This window comes from Phyllostomus discolor, chromosome 5 (genome assembly GCF_004126475.2).
Source record: "Phyllostomus discolor isolate MPI-MPIP mPhyDis1 chromosome 5, mPhyDis1.pri.v3, whole genome shotgun sequence".
In the NCBI taxonomy this organism is placed as follows: Eukaryota; Metazoa; Chordata; class Mammalia; order Chiroptera; family Phyllostomidae; genus Phyllostomus; species Phyllostomus discolor.
Window position 1 is genome coordinate 63,426,974 of NC_040907.2, and position 12,691 is coordinate 63,439,664.

The window sequence follows — 12,691 nt, forward strand, 5'->3', positions numbered from 1 at the left end:
CAGTCAGGTTCTCATCTCCTTAAATAGTGGAGATGCATTTATTCTTTGTAGTGTTCTCAGAACCTACATTGGTTTCTGGCACCACTCAACAATACTCAGTAAATGTTGAAAAGATTGTTAAACCAGCACCAAGAAAATAAAATGCCTGAAAGACACTAATGTCTTTCCGAAGGGTGTTAGAATGTCACAATTCAGAGTCTCTTTTCTCAGTAGAATTGTCAATAAATAACAAAAGTCCAGAGATAGTATTGCAATAGTTACAGGATGTGTACTGCAATACATGCTACTTAATATTTTTAGCACTATTACCATGAGAAGTTAAAGGTTTTGTTAGCAGTTTTAAGAAGAATTAAAATGGTATCGGTTTGAGCACTAAACTGTAATTATTGATTTTATTTCTTTACCATTTAATTTTTATATGTCCTATCTGAATATGTTCAGTCAAATAATTAAGTTTCTACATTATTATTTTACTTCTGTGTTTAATTATCTGAGGAAATGTATATAAGTGATTTCATGCTACTGTGTTGTTTTTATGAGTGTCATTTAATCACTGTTTAATTTTTTTTTTTTTTTTGGATACAAGCTTGCTCCTCTTCAGAAGTATCTGGTAGGCAACTAACTACTTTTTAATTTAACAAAAATGATACCAAGGTTTTTATTTGTTTGTTTACAAATTGTTATGCTCCTCATAAAGGTTCTATTTTTATAAGCTATATTGAGTTAATAAAACATTTTAGTTAAGGAAGGAAATGGTTTCTTTAGTTTTATGTTAAGTTTTCACTATAAAAGTGATTCACATTACAGTTTCTTGAGCGATGTTTTAGAAACAGCAAACACAGAGCCGCAGCAGTGGGAGTTGTGCAATGAGGCGGGAGACAGGCAAATATGCTCCCTTTAAACTCGGTACCCTAGGTTAAGGAGTGGTTTTCGAAAGAAAATATACTGCTGTAAATGTTGAATAAAATACCTGATATTTAATTGGGTATTTATGCTAGGAAGTTTATATTGTATTTTGTTCTATTTTTCTGTTTGTGTCTCTTCTACTTTTCTGACATCCATTAGAAAAGTTAAATAATGTCATGCTTTAAAGAGGTGTAAAAGATGGAGGTGACATTTATCTCCTTACAAGGAGACTGGAGAACTCAACATCTGGAGTAGTTGTAGTCTGTATAGTAATATTTTTTAAACTCTTCTTACAAAATACGAATGATAACCCCTTTTAAGCACTAGATGCTTAACTGGATGCCATGACTAACAGCATTCCCTTTTTATAATAAGCAGTAATGTAGTTTATTTAACACAGAACCCAAAGTACCTAATAAATAAATTTACTAAATTAATAAAGCATTCTTATTTATTGTAGAATTATATGAATAATGTGAAATAAAAGTGTACCATACTTCAGTTTTTAGTAAATTTCCTAATGTTTAAAATGAACTTTGTAATCTAATTCTTATACTATGTCCTATGTATAAACATATTCAAAAATAATTTGAAAGTGGTAAGAATTAAGTGTTTTAATGTACTTGTGGAAATGCATAAAAATTGGCAGTTTGTTTCTGCTTGCTTCATCTCGTGAATATGGGTAAACATTTGTACAAACCAGGCCTGAGCAAACGTAGAGATTCCATTGATAGGCTGATTTCTTTAGAACGCAGTGTGATACACCCTTTAACACAAAATGAAGAGAAAAGAAGTTCATTTGGAAAATAAAGATAGTTGAAATCTCAACTATCTCAGAAGTACACTTCTGAGAAGAAATCGTTTTGATATGCGGTATGTCCTCATTTTTGTGGTAGCTAGTTCGCTCCATTATTAATCGATACGAAACAAAATATATTTGCAGAAAAATTCTTTTGTAAGATATTTTTTCCTAATCATTGTTAGCTGCTTTGTAGATAGATACCCATGATTGTACAGCTAAGAAGTATTAGAGTCACATTCTAATTCAGTTGTACCTCAAGCTCCAAAACCTACACTCTTTTAGGGTATTGCATTGGTGTAAATGGTATAGATACAGCTTATATATTAAAACACAGTAAGAAAACCAAAAAAAAAGGGAGAACTTTTAATATATGCTTTATAGGGAACTCTGAATTAAATATGCCATAGTGTTTGAATTTGGCTGTCTCTCCCACCACTTATTTTATTAATTAGCTGCCAACACCTTATGTCAGTAGGTATAAATATTAAAACTAACCAGAGAAAAGCATTTAGAAAGCTCAGTTGACTACCGTCTAAAAATAATAAAATTCAAAGCAAATACATGTGGTTCTGGGCTGCCTGTTGTTTTGGAGTTATTCACAATCCATAATGTGAAATACTTTATTTTTGGTATCTGTGTTTATAAGATGTATATGTTTACGAAGAGTTAACTTTGTTCATCTTTGCATGTAAATGGTGCACCTATAAATGAGAGATTTCATGTGTCTGTACATACTTATCTGACAAAAAGTGCTTCAGGAACAGAGTTTTCTTCATGGAACTCTTTAATGATATAATTAATGCTTATCCTTTAAAAAGAAATCTCTTTATTGAAATAATTCACAAGATTTATATCCAAAAGATATGAATCTTTGATTCATATCCATTTCTGATAACTTTATACAAGACTTTTATGAGAACCATTCTTTACTTTTTACATTGCTACTTACCAGTAAACTTGGAATACTGATGCGTACAGAGAATAGTATCAAATTTCCTGAATACCCTGTTAGTGAATAAGATTAAGTAGTACCTGAAATTTTTCCTCTAGCTTATTCACCAAGTAGGGAAAAGGAAATGTCCTTCAACTTACCATCATTGGCCAATATTGCCTGTTCTTCCTTTGACCAGTCACATTTTCTTGCTCCATATCTACTGATCAGGAAGTGACAGGAGAAGCTAGAAGAGGATACTGGGGGATTTTTTTTTTTTTAAACTTTAATTTCTTCCTTGTCTCCAAATTATCTGTTAACTTGGATAGTTTATTCTGCAACTTGATATGCAAGTTCTATAAATAGAAGATAACTAAAAATATATATTTTTAAATCAGATTTCTATTTTGGGGATTACAAGTTGTTGTTTAAAAGCCATAGTTGCATTTAGCAATAAATTGTGTTTTTAATTTATGTCATAGGCATTGTTTCCACGTCAGTGCCATCCATACACAGATGTGTCTGCTCCATGACCCAAAAAATAAAATCTTACTTATAAAACCAATTGTAACAAGTATATTAACTTTTAGAAGTAGGATGACGTAAATCATCCTAAACTCAAGGAAGTGTAAGAATTTTCCACCCCCCCAAATCCACCTCCAGGAGAAATTAGATCATTTTGCATAATTAGGTACAATTATTTGATTCGTTGTTTTGGTGGATAAGATTTCCATACAATAAAAAATTCTAATTTTAAAAATTATTTTTCTCAAACCTTCTAAAGGAGGTATTCAGAGACTATTTTAACAGCAAAATACAAATGACAGTTTATATAAAGTAGTTAAATAACGTCTGCTCTTGGTGCCTGTCATCACCATTTTGAAATATCAAAAGATTTAGAATACCAATAGTAGCTCTTTGTCTAGGAGCAGTGTTTTGGGAAAAGTACTACACTGGGGATAAAAGGGAATAATTTTGTGTATCTTCAAATGCCTCACTTTAATAGTACTACATTGTTAGATGATCACGGCACAGAATTTGTGAGCACCTTGCTTCCACTTCTGTCTTTTCACTGTCATCATCACCCGCTACTGTTATGGTCATCACTACTGGGACGTCTGAAACAAAGGCCAGGCGGGCGCTGCTCTCGGTTCCCTCTGTATGCCTTTTTACTGTTCAACCATAATTTAAATGCTACTTTATGCTATTTTATTCTTTATTTACAGATTCACATATCAGAGAAGTATTGGTAACTTTCTGAACAAAAGACTAAAATAATTATTTATTGTATATTTAGGTTTTGCTTGCATAGAGCTAACTGGGAGCAAGAGTACATATTGTTTATGCCATTTTACCTGTCTGGAATTTCTTCTCTATTATGTGTTTTTAAACACCTGATGTTGAATGTAAACAGATCATTGTTAATAACTTTGTGGAAAGCCAATGAGAAGGAGGAATCTTTTAAATGATTCCTCATTTAACAAATCTAAAATTTCAAGCTGCAGCTCTGTAAAACAATGTGGCTATTACTAATCACTATATAAACATTTGGTTTGAATTTGCTTTACTTCACTGTACATTTAAAGTTAGTTATTAAGGCATTTTTTTGCTCCACATTTAGAATGAGATTTTTAAGCTCTTTAGAGGGCTTTTTGTTTGTTTGTTTGTTGAGTTTTGTTCTGTTTTGTTTTTAAGTCTCCATGGGTATTCTTTACATGTTAGTCCGTGGTAGAGAAAACACAAATCTAATAACGTAAATTCTTACTCTTATCCCTGAAAATAACTCTTTGTCAAAATCGATTATTCTTGAAACTCTGCAGATCAATAAATTCACATTCTCCAGATGTTTTCAGTTCTTATGTTTAAAGGCTCTGTTGTGCCTTTAAATTATCACTAATGGTTTATTTACAATGAGTATTTTGTTCTAGATTGTTCTATCCTTTTAATACTACTTTTGTGTATGTTTTCAGTTTTTTATTATTAGATTTGAAATGACCAGGGTGATCCATATAGAAAGATATTAGGGAATTTTAGAAGTTTGAGAAAATGTTTGCCTCCTGTTTGGAGAAACTGAACAGTTATTTAGTGTATCATGATCGTAAACACATGTTTTATAGCAGCCATAGTGGACATGAGTCTGTGTTTTTAAAGCATGTATATTTATATGTAATACGAATATTGTTACAAGACAATTTTTAAATTTTTTTTTTTTAGTGAAAGAATTTCTAGCCAAAGCCAAAGAAGACTTCTTAAGAAAATGGGAAAATCCTGCTCAGGTAAGGAGTATTTAAAATTTTCTATGATTTAAAAATCCTGTGTTAAGTAGGATTTAGGTAGGCAAGACTAGATAATTTACCACTTTCAGAAACTTTAATTTTCAAGTAGCATTAATAAATAGGGTTAACATGGGAATTTTTGCCATAGCATTGTTTTAATCTATTAATTAATAGTTTTGTGTATACATAAATTGGAGAAGGAACTAATTTCCAGTATAATACCTGATTATAAATATCGACACTAATTCCAAGCTGCTACAAACTCTTGATATTTTCTAATGTGATAGTTTTAATTTGTGCCTATGCTAGCATATTTATTATTTTTATTGATTGCAACAATAGCAATCCTGTTGTGCAGTTTCAAATTCATACTCACAAACACTTGGCTGTTGATAACTCCAAACACAGGGATCGTTTCATAACCATTTTCATGAGATCAGTTTTATATAATTTAAGTTCTTTATAGCTTAACTAAGATCTAGAAACTGTATATAAAAAGTCATCTATGCTTGCAAAAAATCTTTTTGAAGTTATGATTAACAAAATTTAATAGTGAGTTAAATTTTGAAAACCTCCGTAGCACAGAAATTTTTGACGTCAGTATTTTTTCACTCAAGAAATACTGATTTAAATAAATGTTATGCTTTATGAAGATTCCCTCATTATCAAGATTTATAGCATGACCTGTAATTTAAAACATAATCACTCAAGTGATAGATGTTATCTAACATGAAACATTAAGAGAGGCGAAGAAGATGGCATATTCTTGTATGAAAAGCAATGACTAGCAAGAAGGGATGGCCTGTGTCTACTAATGAAGTTTATTTTCATTATCTGGTTGGGAACTGTATTAACCATATCAATCCATCTGTGTTGATAAAACCAAAAATTAAATATTAATTCATAGATCTAAATAATTTAATAACAATTAGAGGGACATTTTTGTTTACATTGATGTAAAATCTCATGGCAATTTAAAATTATTGGAAATCTGAAATTAAAACAGGTGATGATGGAAACAGGTTTTGTAAGTAAAAACTTAAGAGTTGATTGTTCTCTCCATGATTCACCAAGAAGCTACGCTGTGTCTCCAAACACAAGGTTTGATTTTCAATAGAGATAAAATCCAACTACAGTGGACTTCCATAGCTGTCCAGATTCCTCACCTATACAAAAGTCATATCTTGCCACATTTTTCTGAGTGGAAATAATTTTTCTAAGATTTTCATGGAGATCTTTGTAATTAAAACCTATTAAACAAGTGGGTCAGCAATTACTACTTATTGCTATTTAGCATGCAATTTGTTCCTAGTATTTTTTTATTTTGTTGTAACAGCAACAAATTCAATAGATTGATGCTTCCAGTTCTTTGCTTCTGTGTTATAGTCAAAGGCAAACAAAGATGTTTGTTTATAACAAAGCATCTATTCAAAGGGAAAATAAAGAGTCTGATTATTGTTCCAGGACTATGACTCTCGGTTATCTTTGTGGGAATGAGGAACTCTTCTTTCCTTATTGTTACTGTTTTAGATAATACTGGGTTATTATAACATCAGAAAGAAAGCTATAAGAATCACTCATGCTGTTATTCTCTAGTTCTGTGAGCTCTTATAAAGATAGAAATGAAGTTACATGTGCTTTCTTCAGAGGTAACTCTAGTGAAAGGACTCTGATCCCTCAGCTTATCTGTTCATCCCAATTTTTTGCAAGTGCACTAAGACCGTATAGCTTTCACGATTGTCTTTGTCAGTATGCTCCTGGTCAGTTTGTAATAGTTAAAACATGAAACCAATTTGTTAGAATTCCAATACTAGGAATACATATTGGAATAGGACCTTTTAATATTTCAGCTGAAGCTCTTATTTCCTCCAGTTACTATTATGTTTTGTTTTGCAATATAATTCTCTTCTCAAATATTAAATCCTTTTTTATTCAAAGGAAAAAATAGCACCAATAACTTGGAATCTCAGTAGTCTTTTGTATTATTTTTAAATGGTTGACTATAAATTAAATTATCTGTTCTGATATTACCACTAAATCTATTACTGTTATGATAGTCTTCTTATGAGAATTTCTAATTTTAAAGATTTATTTATTTTTAGAGAGGGGGAGGGAGGGAGAAAAATGGGGAAAGAAGCATCGATGTGTGAGAGAAACATCGACTGGTTGCCTCTTACATGCCCCTAACTGTGGACCAGGCCCACAACCAGGCATGTGCCCTGATCAGAAATGGAACCATTGATCTTTTGGTTCATAGGCCAATGTTCAATACACTGAGCCACACCAGCCAGAACAGCAAATTTCTCATTTTAAAGTTTATTTGATTTTTTATGTATGTGTAGAATAATGCTGGCCTGGAAGATTTTGAAAGGAAAAAAACCCTCGGAACGGGTTCATTTGGAAGAGTCATGTTGGTGAAACATAAAGCCACTGAACAGTATTATGCCATGAAGATCTTAGATAAGCAGAAGGTTAGTGGTTTTGATTTACTTGAAGGGTAAACTTCAGTTTTATCAGCTAAATTATTAAATAGATGCAATGTAATGACTTAACCATTAACACTGTCAAATTTTATTGTTGCACTTCATTTTCATTATTGTTATGACTCTATGATGCATAATTATAGTTTTAGTATATAGGAGTACATTATTTCAATAATTATTTATATATAACAGGTATGTGTATGTTTACTAACAAAATATTGAATTTAGCATGTAAGGAACAGGCTTCTCTACTACATTCTGCCTTGTGGAAAAATGTAGGAATAAATTACTTGATCATTAGGTTGAGGTAACAGATATTCAGCGATTTTATGATTTATATTTTTTAATACTCACACAAGTATTTTTTAAAAGATTTTATTTATTTATTTTTAGAGAGAAGGGAAGGGAAAGGGAAAGGGAAAGAAACATCAATGTGTGGTTGCCTCTTTCGTGCCCCCTACTGGGGACCTGGCCTGCAAGTCACACAGGTGTGCTGATTGGGAATCAAATCAGCCACCCTGTGGTTTGCAGGCCAGCGCTCAGTCCATTGAGCCACACCACACACCAGCCAGGGCAATTGTACAACTTATTTTGATTGACAGTAGAAGCCTTTTTGTTTAACATGCTTGCTTAATTAAAAATACCAATTAAAGCAGGTAAAATTTGAAAACCTACATACTATTAAAAATCAAATCATTATGTTATACACTTGAAACAAATATAGCATTACCTGTTGATTATGTCTCAATAAAAATTTAAAAATAATTTTTAAGTGCTTATACATATTGTTATATCTAAAGAATCAGGATATCTCAGTTATTCATGCTTTATATATAAAGCTTCTATTTTTTTAGTAATCATTTGTAATTAAGGGAAAGTAAAAGAAAAATGACAAATCTTGATATATTATTATACAGATAGTATGTTCCCAAGAATGATATGTTGGCTTACTAGGATATATAGATGAGAAAATGTAGAGGAAACAGGGTTACAGATAGTGGCTAGACTGTTGATGCAATCTAATAAATATGAGCCACGTATGTAATTTAAAATTTTCTAGTAGCCTAATTTTTAAAAAGTAAAAAGAAATAGTTGAAATTAATGTTAATAATAGATACCATTGACCCCAGTGTATCCACAATATTATCATTGCTGTACATAATTAATATAAAATTACTAAGATATTTTAAATTCTTTTTCATAGCAAATCTTCAAAATTTGATGTGTATTTTATATTTATAATACACCTCCACTTGGGTTAGCCACATTTCCAGTGTTAGATAACCACATGTGGCTAGTGGCTACCATTTTAGACAGTACAGTTTTAAGACTGGTCTGTAGTTCTAATCCAATCTCTGTTTTATTTTTTTTCTGCTTCCCTCCCTCCCTCCCTCCCTCCCTCCCTCCCTCCCTCCCTCCCTCCCTTCCTCCCTTCCTTCCTTCCTTCCTTCCTTCCTTCCTTCCTTCCTTCCTTCCTTTTCATTTTTGGAGAGACAGGAAGGGAGGGAGAAAGAGAGGGAGAGAAACATTACTGTGTGGTTGCCTCTCATGCACCACTCACCAGGGACCTGGCCTGCAACCCAGGCATGTGCCCTGACTGGGAATTGAATCAGTGATCCTTTGGTTCACAGACCAGTCCTCAGTCCATTGAACCACACCAGCCAGGGCTCAATCTCTGCTTTAAAACAAAAATCAAAACTAAGCTCTAACATTAAAGGAGTAACGGCTTTTTAGGCTTCTGAAATTAAGTACACCCCATATAATTGTGCATCTTTGTCTCCTGCCCTCTTTCACATAGTAACTTTTTTCTTTTTTTAATATATTTTATTGATTATGCTATTACAGTTGTCCCATTTCCCCTTTTCACTCCCTTCATCATGCACACCCTCTCCCACCCATATCCCCCCTTTAGTTCATGTCCATGTGTCATAAGTTCTTTAGCTTCCACATTTTCCATACTATTCTTACTCTCCCCCTGTCTATTTTCTTTTTTTCAAAAGATTTATTTATTTATTTTTAGAGAGGGAAGGGAGGGAGAAAGAGAGAGAGAGAAACCTCAATGTGTGGTTGCTGGGGGCCGTGGCCTGCAACCCAGGCATGTGCCCTGGCTGGGAATCGAACCTGTGATACTTTGGTTCGCAGCCCACGCTCAATCCACTGAGCTACGCCAGCCAGGCCCCTGTCTATTTTCTACCTACCATCTATGCTACTTATTCTCTGTACCTTTTCCCCTTCTCTCCTCCTCCTACTCCCCTGTTGCTAACCCTCCATGTGATCTCCATTTCTGTGTTTCTGTTCTTGTTCTACTTGTTTGCTTAGTTTGCTTTTGTTTTTGTTTTAGGTGTGGTTGTTAATGACTATGAATTTGCTGTCATTTTACTGTTCATATTTTTAATCATTTTTTTCTTAGATAAGTCCCTTTAACATTTCATAAAATAAGGGCTTGGTGATGATGAACTCCTTTAACTTGACCTTATCTGAGAAGCAGTTTATCTGCCATTCCATTCTGAATGAAAGCTTTGCTGGATAGAGCAATGTTGGATATCAGTCTTTGCCTTTCATGACTTGGAATACTTTCCAGCCCCTTCTTATCCACAAGGTCTCTTTCAAGAAATCAGCTGACAGTCTGATGGAAACTCCTTTGTAGGTGACTGTCCCCTTATCTCTTGCTGCTTCTAGGATTCTCTCCTTCATTTTAATCTTGGCTAATGTAATTATGACATGCCTTGGTGTGTTTCTTCTTGGGTCCAACTTCTTTGGGACTCTCTGAGCTTCCTGGACTTCCTGGAAGTCTATTTCCTTTTCTAGATTGGGGAAGTTCTCCTTTATTATTTGTTCAAATAACTTTTTCACTTGTTGCTCTTCCTCTTCCCCTTCTCATACCCCTATAATTTAGATGTTGGAACGTGTAAAGTTGTCCTGGAGGTTCCTAAGCCTCTCCTCATTTTTTTGAATTCTTGTTGTTTCATTCTCTTCTGTTTGGTTATTTCTTTCTTCCTTCTGGTCCACTCCATTGATTTGAGTCCCAGTTTTCTTCCCATCACTATTGGTTTCCTGTGCATTTTCCTTCATTTCACTCATTGTAGCCTTCATTTTTTTCATCTAATTTGCAACCAAATTCAAACAATTCTGTGAGCATCCTGATCACCAGTGCTTTGAACTGTGCATCTGATAGGCCAGCTATCTCTTGGACACTTAATTGTATTTGCTGTGGAGGTTTGATCTGTTCTTCTGTTTGAGCCATTTTTTTTGTCTTGTCATGCCTGTTATGTATGAGGGGCATAGCCTTAGGTGTTCACCAGGGCGGAACAACCGAGTTGCTGGGTTGTGGTACTGTATGGGGGGGAGGGTCTGAGAGGGAACAATGGCACTTGCTCCGCTCTCGGGTTGGATTTCAGTCCCTTCCGTGCTTCCCGCAGCTAACTGGCCTTTCTGATGCTAATTCCTGTGTGGGTGGGCTTGTGCATGTTCTAGGACCCTGTGGGTCTCTCCAACGCACTCCTGTGAAGCTGGGAGTCCCTTCATGCACCTACACCCCCTCAGGTGTTTTCAATCAGTGCCTCGAGGCTCTATTTCCTGGCGCTGGGACCCTGGGTTGCGCAGTCAGTCTCACTGCCCAATTTCACCTGGTGTATCTGCGTGTGAATGTGGGACCACCCAGACAGCCAGGCGCCTTGCATGCAGTGCCTTGCTTCACAATCGCTGCCTTGCTGAGTCTGCCAGCTGCCTGCGTGCCCAGGGTCCACCCGCTGTGGTCTTGCGCCTGGGATGCCTTACACGCTGGGTGCCACTGCTTTTTGAGCCTCGACCCCTCTCCACCCAGCTGCCCAACCCCTCTCCTCCTACCAGTCTGGTAAATGTGTACATTTTAACTCCTTGGTTGTCTGACTTCCATGCAGTTCGATTTTTCTGTCAGATCTGGTTGTTATCTTGTTTCTAAATTGTTGCTGACCTTATTTTGGTTGTGTGAGGAGGCACGGTGTGTCTACCTATGCCTCCATCTTGACGGGAAGCCCCACATAGTAACTTTTCTAACCATGCTTCTTGAAAAAATAGTTTAGTCACTTTATACACTAACTCACTTTCTATTAATTATTTAATCCACAATAATTTAGCCGCCTCCTTGTTTATCGTCAACATCTTGCTACTCTACTAAAATGTCTCTGCCAAGGGTCATCAATCCAGTGGCTTAATCACCAAGTCCAGTGGACTCTTTTTGCTAGTCTTGTGTGACTTTTTTAGAGTTTACGATTGTGTTGACCTTTCTCTTGACACTGTCTCGTGCCTGGCCTTCTGGGTCCCTGTGCTCTTCTAATTACACTCCTAACTGCTCAGACTCTTCTTTTTTATGTGCCTTTTTCTGTTTAGTTTTATTTTTTTCCCTTCTGTCTACTCACTAAAGGTTGCTAATCCCAATATCTGGACTATTCCTTCTCATTTTTGTGTTCTGTACAGTCTCCCTATGTACTCTTACCCAAGCTTCAACTCACCCTGGAGCTCTATACTCCAACTTGTACAGGCTGAGCTTGGAGCTCTTAGAGAGCAACTAGTTCTTGTCCTAATTTTTACATAAGGTAATTGAGTCTCAGAGAGGATAAATGATTTGTATACTTGTGGTAGCAGTTCAACAACAACAAAATGCTTCGAATTTATGCTTTTGATTAAAATTGTCATTAAAATATATTGTCTGTATAGCCCCTAATATTTTATGTTATCTTTCTTAAGGAATTAACAGAATGTGTTGTAGTCATAAAATATTTGCAAAAAGTACTTTTATACTTGAAAATATATAAGGGAGAATTTTTAAAATTCTTTTTTGGTAAGACAGTGACTTGTTAAGTAAGTTACTGAGAAGGCTGCCTTGGGAATAAAGCATGACGAAAGAGTACTTCCCAGAAGAACAGCCGCCATTTTAAGTCATTTCTCTATGGCAGCGATTTTCAGCTGGTGTGCCGCAGGAATGTTTAAGGCATGCAATATCTGACTACTTAGGGGCACTGACCCCTTATCCCTTAGATTGTCAAATGAAAAAATGACAACAGCCAACACAATAGCCATCCAGTGTGAATGAATAAAAATTATACTTATTTTTTTGTCAGATCAGCAAACAATATTTTTTTGGTGTACTGTAGAATTTTAGCAATTAGTTTATGTATACCATGAGATGAAAAACATTGGAAATTGCTGCTCTATAGCAATGTTCTGGGTCTATTTAGAATTAAGACAAAGACTATATTCTGATTTTTTCAAGTTTATTTAATTTGCTAAAACAAAGTAATAAAATAATGCTCCA

General features: G+C 34.7%; 1 protein-coding gene across 8 annotated transcripts in view; it reads left to right on the forward strand.

Moving 5' to 3' along the window:
• The window catches only part of PRKACB (protein kinase cAMP-activated catalytic subunit beta), a 111,298-nt gene that overhangs the window by 65,242 nt on the left and 33,365 nt on the right, over positions 1-12,691 (forward strand). For 4 of the 8 annotated variants that reach the window (XM_036026343.1, XM_028511481.2, XM_028511484.1 and 1 more), the window contains 3 exons: positions 587-610; positions 4,854-4,915; positions 7,258-7,386. In XM_036026343.1, coding sequence (XP_035882236.1) covers positions 587-610; positions 4,854-4,915; positions 7,258-7,386 — 215 coding nt within the window. The remainder of the gene's footprint in view (positions 1-586; positions 611-4,853; positions 4,916-7,257; positions 7,387-12,691) is intronic. The other 4 variants (XM_028511483.1, XM_028511480.2, XM_028511485.2 and 1 more) reach the window with 1 other exon arrangement.